The sequence below is a fragment of the Antedon bifida genome, chromosome 8 (assembly GCF_963402885.1).
Source record: "Antedon bifida chromosome 8, ecAntBifi1.1, whole genome shotgun sequence".
NCBI classification, from domain to species: domain Eukaryota; kingdom Metazoa; phylum Echinodermata; class Crinoidea; order Comatulida; family Antedonidae; genus Antedon; species Antedon bifida.
Window position 1 is genome coordinate 940,741 of NC_136233.1, and position 20,746 is coordinate 961,486.

At 32.8% G+C, this 20,746-nt stretch overlaps 3 protein-coding genes and 1 non-coding gene across 7 annotated transcripts in view; 2 read left to right on the forward strand and 2 right to left on the reverse strand.

Moving 5' to 3' along the window:
* LOC144849475 (granule associated Rac and RHOG effector protein 1-like) overlaps window positions 1-1,646 on the reverse strand; it is a 200,218-nt gene extending 198,572 nt beyond the window's left edge. For all 3 annotated transcript variants that reach the window (XR_013613976.1, XR_013613975.1, XM_078706391.1), the window contains exons 1-2: window positions 1,501-1,646; window positions 684-1,071 (exon numbers count right to left, since the gene is read on the reverse strand). Coding sequence is in view for 1 of the 3 variants with exons in the window: in XM_078706391.1 (XP_078562517.1) it covers window positions 684-1,055 (372 nt within the window). In the remaining 2 variants the exon portion in view is untranslated. The remainder of the gene's footprint in view (window positions 1-683; window positions 1,072-1,500) is intronic.
* The window catches only part of LOC144849496 (type II phosphatidylinositol 4,5-bisphosphate 4-phosphatase-like), a 36,110-nt gene extending 19,887 nt beyond the window's left edge, over window positions 1-16,223 (reverse strand). Inside the window, exons 1-8 of one of the 2 annotated variants that reach the window (XR_013613978.1) lie at window positions 16,092-16,223; window positions 15,098-15,285; window positions 14,566-14,672; window positions 12,559-12,661; window positions 12,202-12,248; window positions 11,805-11,895; window positions 11,494-11,548; window positions 8,311-11,364 (exon numbers count right to left, since the gene is read on the reverse strand). Coding sequence is in view for 1 of the 2 variants with exons in the window: in XM_078706422.1 (XP_078562548.1) it covers window positions 11,288-11,364; window positions 11,494-11,548; window positions 11,805-11,895; window positions 12,202-12,248; window positions 12,559-12,661; window positions 14,566-14,672; window positions 15,098-15,285; window positions 16,092-16,221 (798 nt within the window). In the remaining variant the exon portion in view is untranslated. Of the gene's footprint in view, window positions 1-7,754; window positions 11,365-11,493; window positions 11,549-11,804; window positions 11,896-12,201; window positions 12,249-12,558; window positions 12,662-14,565; window positions 14,673-15,097; window positions 15,286-16,091 lie in introns of those variants that run through there. The other variant, XM_078706422.1, reaches the window with a different exon arrangement.
* Window positions 1,757-7,295, forward strand: LOC144849554 (glucose-6-phosphate isomerase-like). The gene is made up of 13 exons (XM_078706495.1): window positions 1,757-1,982; window positions 2,607-2,697; window positions 2,907-3,095; window positions 3,363-3,446; window positions 3,532-3,675; window positions 3,842-3,958; window positions 4,057-4,110; window positions 4,277-4,501; window positions 4,884-5,046; window positions 5,200-5,276; window positions 5,509-5,637; window positions 5,800-5,942; window positions 6,479-7,295. The coding sequence occupies exons 1-13, from the start codon at window positions 1,855-1,857 to the stop codon at window positions 6,600-6,602; spliced, it is 1,668 nt and encodes a 555-aa protein (XP_078562621.1). The 5' UTR covers window positions 1,757-1,854; the 3' UTR covers window positions 6,603-7,295.
* Window positions 16,224-20,222: 3,999 nt separating the features above from the next.
* Trnar-ccu (transfer RNA arginine (anticodon CCU)) lies at window positions 20,223-20,295 on the forward strand. The gene has a single exon. It is a non-coding gene; the product is annotated as a tRNA-Arg (tRNA).
* Window positions 20,296-20,746: the final 451 nt, after the last annotated feature.

The window sequence follows — 20,746 nt, forward strand, 5'->3', positions numbered from 1 at the left end:
TACATAAATATATTAAATTATCATAAAATAATGACAGAAAATATTGTCATAAATATCTTTTAAATTTTTAAAAAAACACAAACAATAAAACCAGATACATTTGGGGAAAAAAGAGAGACTCATATTGCTGTTAAGAACTAAATATAAATGAAGATAGGTAAAGGCAATTAAATATATAATAAATTATTAGGATAATAATTAATTAACAATTTCGACAACTTAAATTGTAAACTTACTTCAGTAACAATCTTTCTCAAAAACATTGGCTCATAACAACATTTAAATTTGTTCTTCGTTATCAAGATTTGTATAAATTAAATTTTATAGTTAGCACAAATGCTGCGTCATCATAAATCAGTCTTTTTATGGATTATAAAATATTATTTCTGAAACTTTGCATGGTAAATGTTTTACAGCATTTATTTAATGTAAATTGTTATTCATAAAGTCCCAAAGGTGTATCATTAAGCGTGGTTCCCACTAGAGACACAATGCAAGGACTTATGTGCAACGCACGCGAGTTGACCAATGACAAGCCATTGTTCGAATAATCCATCACTAGTGATTGGTCAAACTACTTACTTTGCGTTACGTCCTTGCGTTGCGTCTCTAGTGGGAACCAATCTTTAATAGAGGTTTTACTGTACATGTTATAAATGATGGAATTAATATTTAAAACGTACCTGAATACTTTCATCGGTTTTTTCCTTCAATCCACGATTGATCAGCCGTGACGTCTGCAAGGTCACATTATCATTGACATGTTGGCACACCTCTCCAGTTGTGGTGGCCAACTCTTGCGAGATGTGTTGCAAATTGGTAGCAACCTCGCAGAATGGCGTATCCTGAAAGAGAGTGGTGAATCCTTCGGCCATGTTGTTGGCAGACTGACACAGGTTTCTCATCGCTTGCAGGCATGCTGTGCTGTGATGTTGCACCTCCTCTAGGTTAGCTTTGTAACTGTTCGGCAGGCTGCAATGAAAATGTGATTTGCTTTCTGCATTAATTTCATTTCTACTGTTAGTCTGACCAAAGTGCTTCTTGAAGTTAGACATCGTTCAATCACGCACTCTGCAAAAATAAAATAACATTCATCGTTGTAACACAAAATTAAACAAGGTAAACACTGATGATTTTTATATGCGAAAACTTTTATACTGCGGCATAATCAATCAAGTAATCAATATCAATTAGACCCTATTAAAATAAAAATAGTTTATTTATTAAAAATGATCTATAATAATTTTAGATGTTTTCACGCAATGGAATGATATGTAATATATCTTCAAAATGTTAACTGTTTTTATTAAATGTCAACATTTCAATCATCATCGACATGTCCATCACTGTTACAGAAACCACGACGAGGGCCTCCTTTCGAGGCTAGGCCACTACTATTACTGCTACACTGTGGCCTATCTAGCTCTACTACCTACCACGATATTTTTCATCATCCTCTCGCTATGAAATTGCTAACCAAAGAGGCCTTGATTTACTTACCTTGCAGCAGAGCTGTTTAATAGACTATGCTTGCTACATGTCTGGAGAAATTGCAGGAAGATTTTCGATAATTATCATCAAATTACTTGCAAAAAGACCAGCTCAACGGCACTTTCTCCTAAAACTTTCAGTTCGCGGGAACACACACACACACACGACGGTGGTCTTCGCGATATGAAAAATAATACTGTGTGACCCGGAAGTGTTTACGTACGCACACGTCCAAATAAGGAAAGATCAACAGCTGAAAGTTCATCTAAGGTCACCTTTTTCACAGAGGGGGAAGTACAGTTTGTTTTGGTGCAGAACTTTCTAATTTGTTGCACAGTTTTCAAGAAATTTGCTTTCACCACCATGGCAGAATCAAGCTTAAAGTTAAATGCAGATTGGAAAGCATTACAGGAAAATTATTCAAATCATGGCTCTAAACTAAAACTGTCCGAATTATTCCAAAAGGACTCGAGCCGGTTTCAGAAATTCAGGTCAGTCCAGTGTACTGCTTTACATACTGTACTATAGTATGTGTATACAAAAGATAGGGTGTGAGGTGGATTATACTTTTAATAATGAATGGGACAGTTTTATAGATCTCATAGCCACGCTAAATTATATGCTTGCTAGGTATCGACCACCTCTAATAGTAGTCTGTGAATATTATTACAATTAACATAAATAAGCATCCAAATTTTAATAAATTTAACTTGTAGTGGGCCTATAGATCCACCATGGATGACCAAGCAATTTACTTTGTTATGCTTTGTCATTGTGTTTTTAAACTTCCTTATACTGTATTTTGCATAATTGCTACTGTTGAATACTCACATATTTTGTTTTTCTTTACAGTTATTGCTGCATTTAATATCACAAATTACAACCAGTCAACTCTCCCAAATACCAGAGTCTCTCAAAACCAGAAACTCACCCCAAACCGGACTTTTTGATTGAGGTCTAAGATCCCAAATTCATTTAACTTTTACTTCATAAACACTTTCAGAATACCAGACTTTAAAAAACAAACATATAAAACCAGCCCAATCAGTGGGTCCAGTATTGGGAGAGTTGATACAGCAGGGAAATTAATTTAATGTCTTTTTTTTTTTTTTAAGTAAAACTATCCCGACAAAAGATGGTGATTTTATGTTGGATTTCTCCAAGAACATTATTGACGATGACATCTTTCAAAAGCTTATTGCTTTAGTAAGCCTTTTCAAATTGCTTTATGATTGTTATTATTAAAGCTTTATATAATCTGCATACATAATATGATATTCAAAAATCATATGTTATCTTGATAAATAATCATTTTAAGTAGGCTATGATATCAGCATTTTCATCATCATTTTTCTTTAAAATCTACTAGTATGATAAACATTACCTTACCAGCTGTCAACATCATTTTGTTATAGGCCCGTTCAAGAGGCGTGGAAGAAGCGAGAGAGAAGATGTTCAGTGGCGAAAAGATCAACTTCACAGAGAACCGTGCTGTTCTTCACACAGCTCTGCGTAACCGATCAAACACACCAGTGATGGTAGAGAATAAAGATGTCATGCCAGATGTCAATGCGGTGCTTGCTAAGATGAGAGGTTTCACAGAGGTAACATTTATAGTTTATGTCAGGTTATGTAACTGTATGTATCTTGTTAAAGAGCTTTGATCATTGTAAAGGCGCTATATAAATGGTTATGTTATGTTAAATCAATTAATTGCTTGCTGTCAACCAACTTTCTTTGTATTTTACAAAGACAATAACATTTCTTATATCATCTATTCACAGCCACATACTAGATTGGGTTGTTCTCCATATCCCTTGTCTATTATGTGTCTTTTGTATTTTTACTTTTTTCTTTTTGTATTATTTTAGTCGGTACGCTCTGGAAATTGGAAAGGATTCACAGGAAAGTCTATTACAGATATTGTGAATATTGGTATCGGTGGCTCCGATTTGGTAAGTAGCTGGTACAATTTTGTAAGCGTTAATAATGAAACAAGAGATTGTAGTTTATGACAAATTTATGTATTTGTGTTTGCAGGGTCCACTGATGGTTACAGAGGCATTGAAGCCATATGGTGGAAACTTAAATGTACATTTTGTATCTAATATTGATGGAACTCACCTTGCTACTACACTGAAAAAACTGAATGCAGAAACCACTCTTTTCATTGTTGCTTCCAAGGTATAGTTTTTGAAGGCACAAATTTATAATAGTATCTTATTTGTGGGTATTTGTAACCACGAAAATGGAAGTATGTTTTTTAATTTTGTTGGTGTCATCTTTTTTAAAGATGAATTTAATCAGTCAGTCAATCCAAATTTTTTTTATTCAATTTCACTCTCCACAGACATTTACAACTTTGGAAACCATCACGAATGCAAGTTCAGCTCGTGATTGGTTGCTCACATTTGCAACGGACAGATCAGCTGTTGCAAAACATTTCATTGCACTCTCCACCAACGCAGTAAGTATGATGTAAACTTAATTTAGTTAATAAATGTTAAAATGTAAACTTCCAGTCAGACCTAACAAATTTGTCTTTTTTACTTAATTTTCTATCAGGTTAAAGTTACAGAATTTGGAATCGATGAAAACAACATGTTTGGCTTTTGGGATGTAAGTACGACAGCTAGTAATTACTGTATAAAAACTGCTAAGTTTTCATAAATATTCTAGAAGTTAAAATACAAAGGGATAAATTATGAGACAATGACAATGAGAATTATTCCTTGTGAGCTATTGATACCATGCATACTTTCTAAACTGAAATTTGATTCTACAGTGGGTTGGTGGTCGTTACTCTTTGTGGTCAGCCATCGGTATGTCTATCGCCCTCTATATTGGAATGGACAACTTTGAGCAGTTGTTAGAAGGAGCACATTTCATGGACAATCATTTCCGCAAGACACCCCTTGAGGAGAACATTCCAGTGATTTTGGCAATGCTTGGTGTTTGGTATCATAACTTCTTTGGAGCTGAGACTCATGCTCTCCTGCCATATGATCAGGTATGTAATGCTTCCTAACCCCACATTACTTGATCATAGGTCTGGTATATCAACAATAATCACTGTAAATCCTCAAGTACAATCCCACTTTGGGTCTAATCCCACCTCCTACTTTATGTTTGATTTCGCAAACAGGCATATTCCCAGGTATACACTGTAGTTCCAGTATTGACACTTTTATCTGGATGTAGGCCTTCCTCTAGCCAGTTCAGATGAGTTTTACAAGAAATGCTTACCAATCATTTTTTATCTGAACCAGGCTTTCTCTGGTATAGTCACACCTCCCGAAGTCGGCCCAATTTGGTGTTCTAGGAGGGTGGGATTATACCAGGAGGGTGGGATTGTACCAGAGGATATACGGTATTTTGATTCTACTTTACAGTACATGCATCGGTTTGCTGCTTACTTTCAACAAGGTGACATGGAATCCAATGGTAAATATGTCACCAGGAATGGGAACCGTGCCGACTACACCACCGGCCCCATTGTATGGGGTGAACCCGGCACCAATGGTCAACATGCTTTCTACCAACTCATTCACCAAGGTATGTTACCAGTCAGTGGGTCAATTAATATTTAGAGTAAATAAATCTGATTAAAACAAAACATTCAATTTCATACAGAGACATTTCACAAAATGTTTAGGGGGGAAAATGATTATAACAAAAAAATAAGATTATGTTTTTCTTTACAATTAGGAACAAGATTAATTCCAGCTGATTTCTTGGCACCTGTAGAGACTCAAAACCCAATCAGTGGAGGTCTACATCACCAGGTATAAAGTAACATGTAACTATTGCCTGGGTTGGATCTGAAACCGAGAGTACACTAGAATATATACAGCAGACCGCTTCCTTTGAGACACCCCTATTACGAGAACACCACTACAGGCAACCCCTCTTCATTGGACACTTTATTGGGTGTCACCTTAATAGGGGATATACTGCATTAGAGTTCAAACTTTATGCATAAAGATGATTTACACTGAATTTGAATTTCTTCTGCAGATTCTACTTGCCAATTTCTTAGCTCAGACGGAAGCTCTGATGAAAGGCAAGTCTAAAGAAGAAGCATTGGAAGAACTGAAAGCTGCTAAGATGCCAGAAGACAAAATACAGCAGATTCTACCACACAAGGTGCCTACTAAATCTCTGTCCACACTATCAAAATAGTTGCTTGCGCTGCATCCCTTGTGGGAACCAAGCTTAGTTTTCTGCACCTTTCTGCATTAATTTGTTGTTTATATTGTACAACATTTATTTTACCTCATGAATAAATTAGTTTTGCTTTTAATGCAGGTATTTGAGGGCAATCGCCCAACCAACTCAATCATGTTCCAGAAGCTAACTCCTTTCACACTTGGACTTCTCATTGTCATGTATGAGCATAAGATATTCACACAGGGTGTTGTATGGAACATCAATTCATATGACCAATGGGGGTAAGTATTGTACAATTATTCTTAAGCTTTGTCTACACTATTTATTTATTACGGTATATATAAAATTACAAAAACAATAGCACATAGCTAATAGCGTTTTTGTATTACAATAAAAAATATTGAAATGAAATCTATAAAAATACAATAATAAATTCGGAAAATACAATTACAAAATTTCACAATTATTCACTAAAATTTACAATATTAAGAATCTTAAAATATATACAAAATTTTGGAAAATACAATTGCACTTTTATTTAAAAAAAGAAAAATTTTACATTAGATACTAAAACCTATCTGCACTGTTCTTTATTTGATTATTATTATTATCTTAATACCTTATGTGTGATGTGCTCATATATGGACATAATGATGTCATATCACTACCATTTTTGGCATATCACTACCATATTTGGGCACATCACACTGTTTTTGTCAAACTAGTTTGATAGTGTAGACAGAGCTTTACGTCAACCAGCATTTAGCTGTGAATGTAACGTTAAGTTGTTTTATACTTTTGTTTCGCTTTTTTTCAGAGTTGAACTTGGGAAGCAACTCGCAAAGATCATCCAACCAGAATTGAAAGGCACTGACCCTGTGACCTCCCATGATGCGTCAACCAATGGTTTGATCAACTTTATCAAATCTCACTCAAAATGACTTAAATCATTGCTATAGCAACCAGCACAACAGCATTATTTGATACACAGTGATAACATGGTTGATGTGATATAATACATTTTTTAGAAATAGTTTAGACAATTGTTCGCTGAAAAAAAATGATTTCAGATGTTTTGTAACATTCCATATCCTAAAAAATAATACTTTAAGTAATGGTTGACACATTAGTGAGATATTTGGTACTATACCTCCATGCTGATACATTATAAATATGTTTCATGTGTAACATTAAATATTTGCAATAACTTATGAACAGAATATAACGGTATATATAAAAGAGAAAAAAAAACCTACAAATTATTTTGTATTGTGAGCAGTTTTGTATTCCTCAGTCTTTTCATTTAAATAGAGTTTAATAGTATATATTTTCGCTAGTTAGATAAATTAAAAGTTAAAATATGCATTTAACTTTTTCATTACCACCTTTTTGTTTAAATCACTTTCATATATAAATAGATTATTTTGGTGTTTGGTTTAAAATAAATATTTTTATTAAAATTATAAATTGGTTTTGGGTTAGAAGCATAGCGGACAGAATAATAAATGAATGACTATGAAGTAGCAATATTTTTATCTAAAAATGATTTTTATTTAGGTTATCTAAAAAACAATGTAATGGAAAGAGCAATGTATGTTACTTATCACATAATAAATATAGCAACTAAAGCTGAATGATTGATTTGTGTTTTTTTTATGCATTTCCTTTTCTTTTGTCCCCTTAATTTTAATTACAGTTCACCAGCCACTGAAGCCTAGTGGCGTAACGCAGGGGAAAAGGCCCCTGGTTTAGCACTCCTAAGAGGCCTTCCAACGCTGGGTAGTTGCATTGGGGCTGCTCTGGAGTTTAGTTAGTGAGCACTCATAGCTGTTACGCCACTGCTGTAGCCATACTATTGGTTCAAATCTCTCCTTAACCATAGTTCTGGTGGTAAAACAAATTTTCGCAGATAACGTCTTAAAATTGTGGATGTCCAGTGTAGCTCATGTGCGTCTTTCAGAAAAGAGTAGGGATTTTGGCCCATATTCAGCCCTTGTAATTTAGCACACTGCATTGGGCTAACAACAACAACGGGTGGATAATGGTTTGACCTTGAACAATACAAGTGATACAAACAGAAACAAACATTTTTTATCATAAATGTTCATTTTATTTATCATTATTTTACATCAAGGTTAAAAAAAAAGTAAATATATTTACCAATAAAAAGAAGAAGAACACAAAGTTCTGAATAATTGTTGAATAATAATACATGCCCATTGATTAAAACTAAAACACAATAGTAGATACATAAGAGGGAGAATAAGAGAATAAAATGAGCACACAACCTGCAAAATAAACATGGTTGAATGGCACATCAATATCTCTCAAGATTAAATGAATAAACAATAAGATTAAATTATAAATGAAATATGAACCCCAAAGTACATAATAGTTCAATACTCAAATGCATTAATATCAAATGTATGCAATGTACAAAGCTTTTTTTGTATTTCTGTGTGGCCAGTTAACAAAATCTAATTTCTGTATGGCCAGTTAACAAAATCTAATTTATGTGTGGCCAATTAACTGTACTGTACTGTAGATCTTTGAAAATCATCAGTGACAGAGATTTAATAATTCTGCTAACTGCTTGCCATCTTTAAGAATCTATATTTTCAGTTTATCGATTGTAATTTTTAAAAAAACCTATGCTGTACACAAATCATTAGTTACATCACACTTCCATGGTTCTATCAGCCTTTCTTTTCATTGTGTATTTAAAGTAGTTATCAGGTTACATTCGGAAAAAAGAGGTAGTAGAGGCTTTGTATGTTAGCAAAAGTAAACTACAGTTGGGAAACATTTGATACATTGATAAAATAAAGGATCTAAAAAGCTGTCTACACTATCAAACTTATGTGACAAAAAAAATGTGATGTGCCCATATATGGACACGATGATGTCATATCACTACCATATTTGAGCACATCAAACTTGTCCAACTAGTTTGATAGTGTAGACAGAGATTTAAGTTGAATTTAATGTTTTATCATCTGTATCCGTTTCTCAGAAATCAATACAATTGTGAAATAAATCTTATTTATTATTCAGCAACATATTACATTCACCACATGACAGACTATATTCATATTTACATAAGTTTTATTCGTTTGCAAATATCCGTAACTTGATTGTCAGCTTTATGTACATGTTGCTTAATACAATATTGTTATATGTTTTAATAGTTAAAGATGTATTGTCCCTTGAAACACAAAAAATGAAGGTCAAAATATTCTAAATTTAAATTGGCCATATCAAAGTAATATTAAAGTTATTCACTTTAAGTCAAAAATTCGAGCCAAAAGCAACAAGTTTACATAATTAACAGGTAAATTAGTTTGATTACATTTCGTCTGGAAAATCGTCGCGACCGAAAGTAAACAAAGATTTCAAACCACGAGTACGCATTATGAATATGCTAATTAGGATAGTTTACAACTCGTCACGGTTGAGAAGGTATTTTCACACAGATCATGAGGAAGTTTTATGATTATGCATACAGAGTAGCCAAACAAGCGCGTTTCATTATGGGGTATGTTTTGATCGAAAACTTTGACTGGAAGTCAGAGTTATTTTTTTAACAAAAAAACGTCTGCATTTCAGTTAAATGATTTTTTTTTCGACAAATTTTTGGTGATAGTTAATAACTATCATGATACTTCAAAATGACCCACCTTTTTTCGAAATCTGTTATTTTTTATTTTTTTGGAATTAGTCAAAGGGACAATACATCTTTAAAGGATAGTATATTCTTTCTCATAATGATTCTTTTCATTTTAAGTTGTCTTCCAAGTTATAGAAGGCAACAAATAATTATAGTACAGCCAACTCTCCCAATACCGAACTCTTTGAAAACCAGAAACTCTCCCAATACCGAACTCTCTGAAAACCAGAAACTCTCCCAATACCAGACTTTATTGATGACCAAAACGGTTCTTTTTACCATTAAAACACATTCCAAATACCAAATTTTCCGGAAAACCAAACATATTTAGTCAGCCAAAAGGTGTCTGGTATTGAGAGAGTTGACTGTACTCCCATAGATTAATGATAAACCATAAATTTTGCACTTCCCTCGTTAAAACATGCTATTATTTTATTAAGCTTTTTGAATATATTTGGCCAACCAATATAAATTATTAAAAATATTACATTTATTTTAGAAAATATATGTACAAAGTAATTCATACACGAATTGACAGAAGATAGATCGAATGATTACAAACCCACAGCGAAACCGGGTAAAAAGGGGAGGGATGGGAGGTGGTATCTTCAGTTGAATTAATTTTGTTTGTGATTTTTGCGATTGGGTTTTATACTCACTTTTAATCCAGTATAATAAATGTAAATATCAATATACTGAGAGCGCTATAGCAAAAAGAGAATGTTTAGTTTTATATTATTTTATCATGTTTTTGGTTATTTTCTTAAATTAAATAGATAAAATAGTTCCTGATGAATGGATAAGAACACACACTACACCATTGCTTACAGTAAGTATGAGTATGGTAATAAGCATTATTAAATATGAGTATGGTAATAAGCACTGCTTAAATATGAGTATGGTAAAAGCACTGCTGAAATATCAGTATTAAAGTATAGATCATAATTACAATAAGCTCAATAGATAGTTCATATTTTTGTTCATATATAGAAAGACAAGCAATAATTGACTTAAGTATACAAATACTATTTACATTTTGCTCAATGTTGATATCAGTGTACTGAATATATGGGGAAATAAACGACACGGATTGGTTAAAAAGAACATTAGACTTGTAATAAGGCTGAACATCTAAAGCTCTGTTTACACTATTAAACTAGTTTGACAAAGTGTGATGTGCCCAAATATGGTATTTTTTGTCACATAAAGTTTGTTAGTGTACACAGAGCTTAAGATTTTCTTTTAGGGTATATAAGTATCAGAAGTATTAATACAACATAATATTATTATATATTTGTGACAATTTAATCAAACAAACAAAAAATTATAACTATGTAATAATAAAATTATAGTACATACATTATCGTCTTTACAATCATAAAGATTGTTCTACATAATTTTTAGCCAAAAACAACGATAAAAATACATTAGTTTATATTATATAACAAAAATATGTATCCTTAGAATTACATGGGGTTTATATAAAGGTTGATAATATAGCATTCTGTATTTCATATAGGATGTTTAAAACATTTAATCTTGATTTCAGTACAATATTCACTGAGTTAAACTTAATTTATTTATACTCAACTCAGGCTCAATCATTTAACATTATTTTATTAAGCTTTTTGAATAAAGATAAAGATTAATACTTGTGGTACAAGAGACTCAATACCACCTGGAAAAACCACCTTGAATCATTGAGTCCCTTATACTTAATCTTAACTCTCTGATTGAGTTTAACTTCCAATGTAATATCCTATTAATCTATTATAAATAATAAGATAAAAATATTTTGATTTCAGTCAATTTATCACGTTTTTTTTGAAAACTTGCAAAATTGACTCCAAACCAATATATTCATTAAATTTGTTACACTCAACGATGTTGACTCAATTGTAGAGTTATACTCAGAAGTAGAGTTATACTCAATTAGTAGAGTTATACTCAAACCTGCACTTATTCTATATAGCTGACCTTCATTGTTCCATAATACAGCGCTCTGATCAAATTCAAAATTCCTATCACAAAGGCTCCTAAAAAGAGTTTAAATGATTTGGTTAATGTTGGCAAGAACACAAAGATAAACAAGTCCATGCGTACATTTAGAGGGAAAGTCCCTTGAGAATTGGTCGAAAAGAAAATAGTGATTAGAGAAAACTCACCAATCCACAAAAAGTATATACCACCCGACTCCTCAGCCATTGTGTAAGTTCCAACCTATAAACAAACATTATAACATTCAAATTAATATACTATTTAATTAGTTAAGTTAATGAATTGATGAAAGAATGCACTGAATAATTGAACACAGTATACATTAGAACACCTAGTAAGGGAGCACTTTCAGGACTCAACAAAAGGGATGTCCCTTGGATAGTGTTAAAACATATATTGCACCTCATTTACTTCTTTGGAAATTAATTGGTGAAGTGTAAACATTTTTTAAATAGCAAAATTACATGAATCTACTTACTGTGACTCCGATACCAACTCCAAGAAAAATGAGGCCAAGAACAGTGTAAATAATACATCGATTCTTAGCATACTGGAAACCAACAGAAGACCTACAAAATATACAGAATTCACAACTATGGCATTACTCTCACTTAAGAGTGGCTTATTTACTTGGACTTGTTAATTAAGACCTATAAATTTGCAAGATAAAGTGTTTTCACATGGGGAAGTGGGGTCTAAGAGGTATGGTTCCATGTGGAATATTAATAGCTTTTTTCAGATGGACTTGCATGAAGGATTTGTTGAGGTCTTTTTAGCTGAATGCAGGTTACTCTAAATGTACCAGTTGATACCAGTTGTTACGCTTGAGTGAATCAACTATTGTGTAACTATAATTTTATGCAAATACAACTTACACTCGTCTACAGTGTGGACATCTTGCCAGTGCTGAAGTATGTGGAAACTGAAATAAAATTTTAACAAATTATTTGTACGTTAGAAATAGTATAGAATTATTTTCTTTAAATGGGCAAAAATAAATTTGATGAAAATGAGATAGAGAAGAGAATTCATTTAATAGCAACTGAAAAAACACCTGATAGAAGATAACACACTTACCAGTTCTTACTGGAAATAATTAGCATCGCATTGGTTTTGTTTTAGAATAAATTATCTTTTCTCAAACAGTAATAATTTAGAGCTGGACCTTCTAAAACACAGACCAGTCAGATAGGCCTAATGAATAGCATGTAGTTAAATATAGCAGCACCTACCCTGAATGTTTCATTGCAATGTCCACAAACCACTCTGTTTGCAGTCGTATAGTGTGTGATAGATGTCGGCACACTCATGGGTGAAAGGTTTATTATTCTTTTACTGTGAAGTAAAAACAATACATTACAAAGAAAGCTGTTGTACATGGTTATGGTTATATTTTTTTCCCCCTTCCTTTGGCTGATTTGATTTCTCTTTCCTTCCTTGTTCTCGGGAAAACCAGAATGTTATGCAAGAAAAAGAAAGATTGAATATCACATTATACAACTATTAATTATTGCCACTTCTCATCTATGTTAATTTATGTACAGCGCATTGAGTGCTTGCTTATGCGCTGTTATTATTATACAACTAGGGTATTTGGTGGTTACATCCCTCCTTCCTTTATCAAGTACTACGAATTGTTACAGCAATTAAGTTATAATAATAATATCTTATCTCTAAAATATATCTTTATAGTAGCTAATTAGATATAACCTATATTATGTAAATTCATCTTTTAAGTTGCAAAGGGTATTATGTTAATTAACTAGTGTGGCAGAGATATGACATGTATTCCAGTTGTATATTACTAAAAAGTGACATGGAATAGATAGATTCTTTTCTTCCAAGTGCAATACAACTACCAAAGCAAAGGTTTAGAATGTAATCTGTATTTTAATTTATTAACACAAATTTTATTTGTGTAACATTTATCTCTGGGTAAACTAATTTCATATGTTTTATATAGCATTTTTACGTTGACAAATAAAAGATTCACTTTTATGCAGTAGTTGGATGACTACTGTACATTTATTTGATTTACTAGATAATTTTCAATTACTATGAAAACAAAACTATGACTCCATTTCATTGTAGAGAGCAAGGTCCAATTTTGATCTAGCATAAAAGGTATGTCTCCACCAAAGTACACTATAAAAAATGAGGGGTCTGAAGGGAATTTTCAATGGTCAATAAAAAAGTAATGTGTATTTTAGACATCCATTTTGGCATATATCACTACATTTTTGGCAGAAACAACATACCAAAATACTCATTCATGTATTTAACTTTATTTAATGAGGGTAGCTCTAACAGCTGTACTGAAGCAGTACAGCTGACTTTATTATATACCCTATGTAGAACTAACAGATACCTAAATTCATTCATATCTTTTTTCATCTGTGCTTTCAATGACAAATACTGTTGAATCACCTTGTAGTTTATATTGTATAGTGTATCTTTATTACAACTCTTTACTTGTTTATATTTATTTTACTTATATATATTTTGTATGTTATTGTAATGTTATGTGAGCGATTGTGCCCGTCACGAAAGGACCAAATAAATCTGAATCTGAATACATTAAAGACCCCTTCCCTGCAATTTTGAACGTTTTTTGGAAAATAATACATATATATCACTTTAAAAACATTAAACCATGTCATTCCTTGTCTTAAATGTACGTTTTATGGTAAATTATGATAAAAAGTGAGAAACAATGCACTACCTAAGTAGCTCGCGGCGATCGACCTCTCGTGGACGGTCTTAGGCCTAGCCTAGCTAGGCTTAGTTTTGTAGGCCTAGCTGGTAAACATCGGTAACGTACGAACATCGTACGCTAGCTATATACCTAGCCTGACGTTGTATAGTTGCTGCATTAATTGTCTTTTTATTTTTGCCAGACTCCGTTGATACAAATTGGGGAAAACCCGGTATTTTCGCTGAAAAGTTAGGAGTCTTCCATTTGTTTTGGCCTCACGATCGATCGAAAAGTGGGCGAATTACAGGTGAAAAACAAAAATATCAATCCACGCGCAATGCATTTTGGGATTTATAGCGGGCCGCTATAATTATTAGAATCGACTTATTTTTCACATTTTTAACCGTTTAAAGACGAAAAAAGTTATCGCAATAGGACCATATAGTAATATTTTTACATTAAATATAGTTTGTGATCTTAAATTAGATCTAAAAAACGTAGGGAAGGGGGCTTTAAAAAAAAAATGTTTATAGTTGGCACTTACCAGTTGGCCCTTGGACATGCAATGCGCTTAGATGAAGCCTTGCATATCAATAGGCAGTTACATGGGCATCTTACATATTTCTTACCAGCCGGCGCTTCTTTTATAGGCTAAAAAAAAATTATATAATTTTTTAATAGAGGATATTCCCAAACACTGCATGAAAAAGACTGTTTGGCATGTGCTGCTATGCAGTATGGGTGGATTGACATTTCTTTTTAAGCCTTTTGTGACGATTATGACAAGACGATTTATACAATTAGTTCTGAAGAATGACTTTCATTCAACTAGAAAGTTCTATTCAAATACAGAATGACATGAGAATAAAAATACAGTATTAGTGATTTTATAACTTAAGGGTTTACTACACAATGAATAGTACTTTATGACTACTATATAATACTGCATGTGTTGTACTTTCAATCTATAATGTTGTAGAAATATATATTTTGACTATTTTTCATCCACTTTTAATTTTACTTTTTCTTTTAAATTATATTGTGTATACAATATACCATTTGCAATGTGTACTTACAGTAGCCTCATTGCATGCACTGCATTTAACTACATGTTGATGTAGTTTACCCTCTAGGTTGATCATAGCCTGACATACCCGACAGTTTATCATGGGGGTGACGCCAACCATCGTGGGGGGTGAGTATGGGGGAGGGGATTCCCCAGGTAACACTGGTGGTGGTGGTCCATGGGGTGAAGCTATGTATTCTGAAAAAACAAAACAAAATTTGGTTATTAATTGTGTTTTACAGTTCTGTAGGCAAGATTTTTAATATACTGTATAAATAATACAAGAACAGTTTTGTTTTTAATATATTTATTTATGTTTAATTTTATATCGTATATTGTTTTTTGTTGTGTTTTCTAAAACAAAATATTAGAAAACTATGGAAAAATATCCATATGAAGGTTTTTTATTATTATTAACATAACATTATGTCATCTTCTGGTATATGAATACAATGTCTTTGTTTACTACTGCAACTATTCATAGAGTGTGCCTTACAAATTATGTATAATAATTAGAATAATGTAATGGTTTTAGTAGTATTCAGACAGGCTCCTCTATCTACTCGTCTAATGTACGTCAATCACTGAAACTTGTTTCCACCACCACCTTTCTTATACTACTTCTATCTAGACTAAGTATTTACTAGTCGTATTTATAAAGAGTATAAAGAGTTTTTAGCCACCAATTAATAATTAATTAACCATCCCTTTCATTATCAATCAAATCATGATTATTAATATTATGTTTAAAACAATGACATTAAAAACGTAGATATAGAAGGTACGACAGTCATCATATTTAGTTTGACCGTCGAATACCTAGGTAGACAGGTATTCGGTACACATGCCTAGGTAGGCTGCTACAAAAGAACAATAACAATCCTCAAATCAACTCATCCTAGCTAGCCTATCCGTACCGTCCGTGCCAACTGGCTGGACACACATCGGAGTTCAAACACATATTGTTGGCCTAAATCAACAAATTATGCCAAGTTTCATTATACCTGGTGGAGCCTCATTTGGTAAAATTGGTGCAGTTGGTTCAGAAATTGGTGGATGAGGGCCATCATCATATATTTCGTTATTTGTACTTCCCAATAGGGGTTCGTTCTCGGATACACGATCGTCCGCCATCATGGAATGAAAATAAATCAAACAAATTCGAGTGACGATGATGATAATCACGTGACAATACTATTGCTCACATGACCACAGAATCCTGTTTATACGGAAGCCGTAAAGGGACATAAAGTTGAAAGAAAAATAATTTTCGAGATAGTTATTATTATTATACTCCGAAATAATTATTTCCTAAAAATAATATTTCACTAGACGCCTGATCCATGTTCTAAGCTACTACCTCTACACTCCAACCTACTCATGTTATTCTTGTAGTGGCCTAATATGGACCACCATAGACTTATATAGTAATCTATGCCTACATCATACTCAGTGCAAACATAGTCAACTTATTGTCTATGGTGCAAACATAGTCTTTGCATATATCTATCTATGTACATAGAGTTATATAACTCCATGGTCTATATATAGGCAGGGGCTGGATTACGTGTGATTGCCTAATAGTAATATTAGGCCTACTTCAGAACAAGAATACGGATTTCTGGTGAGACTCAAACCATGGAGTAAAGAATTACTCCATGCTCAAACACCGGCAAATTCAATTATTAATATGTTACGTAGGCTATATTAAATATTTACCAAATCAACATGTAGGTAGGCCTATTATACACGGTAATATTCTCTGTTGTTGATCTCTTACTTATTATTAGACAGAGTCATTGTGTGATTTTTGGCAATAACAGTTGATTTATTAATAATTTATTCTGTCAAATTAAGAGGTTGATTCGGCCTCATGCCTTAGTCCAGGAGTATTAGACTTTGAGGTAGAAATAAATATGCTAAAGCTGAATTTTTCAGGATAGGTCCCTAATGTTGTCTGAAACAACATACTAAAAGTCCCCGGGTTTCCCCGTTGTGCTTCAACCCGATTGGGCCATTTTTCAAAATGGCGGCCATCTTAAAATTATTTACTATATGCTGACAACCAGTAGGTGTAAGTAAACAATCTTGGTGTCAAAATACTCAGAAGACCCATATTTATATTCACTGTAATGAAAAAGTTTAACAAAAAATGGTCAGAAATGCCTGTTTTGACCTTTGACCCTAAATTTGGATTATCTCAATATCTCATCAACGACTGGCCGTAGCGACTTCAAAGTTGTCCCAAATTATTCAGAATGCCCAACTTTCTATTCACTTTAATGAAAGAAAAATACCAAATTCCTTTAGAAACCTTCTATTTTGACCTTTGAACTATTGACCTAGACATATTTTAATTTTCTACACATCTTAGTGATCGATAGGAGTACACAAGCGAAATTGGTGTCAAAGTACTCAGAAGACCCATATTTATATTTATTATAATGGAAAAGTTTTTTAAAAAATGACCGGAAATGCATGTTTTGAACTTTGACCCTAAATTTGGATTATCTCAATATCTCATCAACGACTGGCCGTAGAGACTTCAAAGTTGTCCCAAATTATTCGGAATGCCCAACTTTCTATTCACTTTAATGAAAGAAAAATACCAAATTCCTTTAGAAACCTTCTATTTTGACCTTTGAGCCCTTGATCTGGTCATATTTTATACCAAAATTGTATAGAAATCTTGGTGATCGAAGAATACATAAGGGAATTTGGTGTCAAAATACTCCAAAACACCCATGTTTCTGTTTACTCTTATAGAAATAATGTACTAAATGCAATTGAAAGTGTTTTGACCTTTGACCTTAATCATTACATTTTAATGAGAATTAGTCTATTTCGTGCCTAGCTTACCTGTATAAACCGACAATAGGCCGTGCTCTCCAGAGGGAGGGCTTAGATGCAAAAAGTTTAAGTTGACATAAAGATAGAAAATGAACAGAATCTAACAATTCATCAGTATGGCAATTGCCATGAGAGGTAAAATTCATTCCAAATAGACAAACCAAGCCCCAATTTTAAACTATATACCGGTATATGATACATTTTACTGTCTGTTTGGGCTTTAGCCTGTTTTCACTTCTTTTATTCATTAGTAACCAAACAAATTTTATTATTTATTTATTCTTGAAATATTAAGGTTAGAAATTAGTCCTCCAAAAAATGCCACGCCTTCTCTATATGGCTAATGTCCATGTTTAAACTTTGGAGCTACACCAATTCGGAAATGTTTCCTCTTCGGCAGTGCCATTTAATATATAGCAGAGACCACTACTGGTTGATTTGACACACACTTATTGGTAAAATTGTTTTTTTTTTTCAATTGAGCTGCACTATTACATTTCTTTGTGTATATAGGTCTGGAGTACATAATTCATCTTATAACATTTTTTAAATTGTCTAAAACTGCTCACCCACCCAACCATTTATCAAGGTCTCAGTCTAAGTCTCATTTTAGGCTCTAGTCATACCTCCGATTCTTATCTGATATGATGCAATTTAATATTAAAAGAATTATTGCATTTATCTTTAAGATGTGAACTAAAATTTGAAAATACTTCAGGACTATATGATGGTTAATAAAATAAGGGCATGAAAATCTGTTGAAGACCATAACAACTTTACAGTGACAATTTCTTTATAATCCATCTTGATAGATTTGTAAGAGTTTCATATTGTATTTTATTAGGTGATTTGTCAAATGACACATTGTGACCCTTTGATACCTGAAATTATGGCCTCGTATCTATATTGATGAATATTATTATTCGTCCATCGGACATTTTTTCTGGGCTGTTTCAGATAAATTTGACATCTCATGGCATGATGAATGGTATGATATGTCCATCATGCTATTTGGGACTTAAATTATTAAATTATAATGTAGTGATTAAAGTCAAAGGTAAAAAAACATGGGTGTTTTGGAATATTTTGACAACAAATTCGCTTATGTATTCCTATCGATCACCAAGATTTCTATATAATTATGATATAAAATACTGTATTGGCCAGATCAATAGTTCAAATGGCAAAATAGGTGGTTTCTAAAGGCTTTTAGTATTTTCTTTAACTACAGTGAATAGAGAGTTGGGCACACTGCTTAATTTACGACAATTTTGAAGTCTCTACGGCCAGCAGTTGATGCGGTATTGAGATAACCCAAATTTAGGGTCAAAGTTATAAATTTTGAAACCAATTTCGTATCCTATCGATCACCAAGATGTCTATAAAAATAAATATGCCTACGTCAATAGTTCAAAGGTTTTTGGTATTTTTCTTTCATTAAAGTAAATAGAAAGTTTGGCATTCCGAATAATTTGGGACAACTTTGAAGTCTCTACGGCCAGTCGTTGATGAGATATTGAGATAATACAAATTTAGGGTCAAAGTTCAAAACATGCATTTCCGGTCATTTTTTTAAAAACTTTTCCATTATAATGAATATAAATATGGGTCTTCTGAGTATTTTGAAACCAATTTCGCTTATGTACTCCTATCGATCACCAAGATGTCTATAAAATTAAAATATGCTTAGGTCAATAGTTCAAAGGTCAGAATAGAAGGTTTCTAAAGGAATTTAGTATTTTTCTTTCATTAGAGTGAATAGAAAGTTGGGCATTCTGAATAATTTGGGACAATTTTGAACTCTCTACGGCCAGTCGTTGATGAGATATTGAGATAATCCAAATTTATGGTCAAAGGTCAAAACAGGCATTTCCGGTCATTTTCTTAAAAACTTCTCCATTACAGTGAATATAAATATTGGTCTTCTGAGTATTTTGACACCAAAATTGTTTACTTACACCTACTGGTTGTCAAAATATGGTAAATAATGTTAAGATGGCCGCCATTTTGAAAAATGGCCCAATCAGGTTGAAGCACAACGGGGAAACCCGGGGACTTTTAGTATGTTGTTCCAGACAACATTGGGGACCTATCCTGACAAATTCAGCTTTAGCATATTTATTTCTACCTTTGGCCCTTTTTTTGTCTAATACTCCTGGACTACCTGCACGTGTGAACGAAACCCGTAGACCAAAAACTAAAAGTTTTCAATCCATTTACAAAATAAAAACAAAAAATATTTCTTCAGTGAGAAGCGCTTTAATAATTAGGTCTATGTACGAATTGCCTCCGTGGCCTAATGGATAAGGCATCGGCCTCCTAAGCCGGGGATTGCGGGTTCGAGTCCCGTCGGAGGTGTATTTCTTTTTCTCCCTTTTAATTCACAGGTAGCGCACTTATTAATTACTTATTTATTGGCATGAATGCCGAGTTCCTAATAAGTAAAAGATTTATAAACATAATAATTTGATATACAGTAGTATCATCTTTACACATCAACTGCCTCCGTGGACTAATGGATAAGGCATCGGCCTCCTAAGCCAAGGATTGCGGGTTCGAGTCCCGTCGGAGGTGTTTTTTTCTCTCTTCACAATTAAAATAGAATTTTAATATATTTTAATTGTGTAACTCTTTTCAATTTCTATTTTGGTGAGCCACTTGACAGTGATTCATTTCGCTTTTTGGTTAACCCTTCTTTTGGATTTTGAATTCTTTTGTTTTGTATTAATTTGTTCCGTTTCTGACGAAATAAATGAAATTAAAATAATAGTATAAAGATTTATAAAAATAATAATTTGATATACAGTAG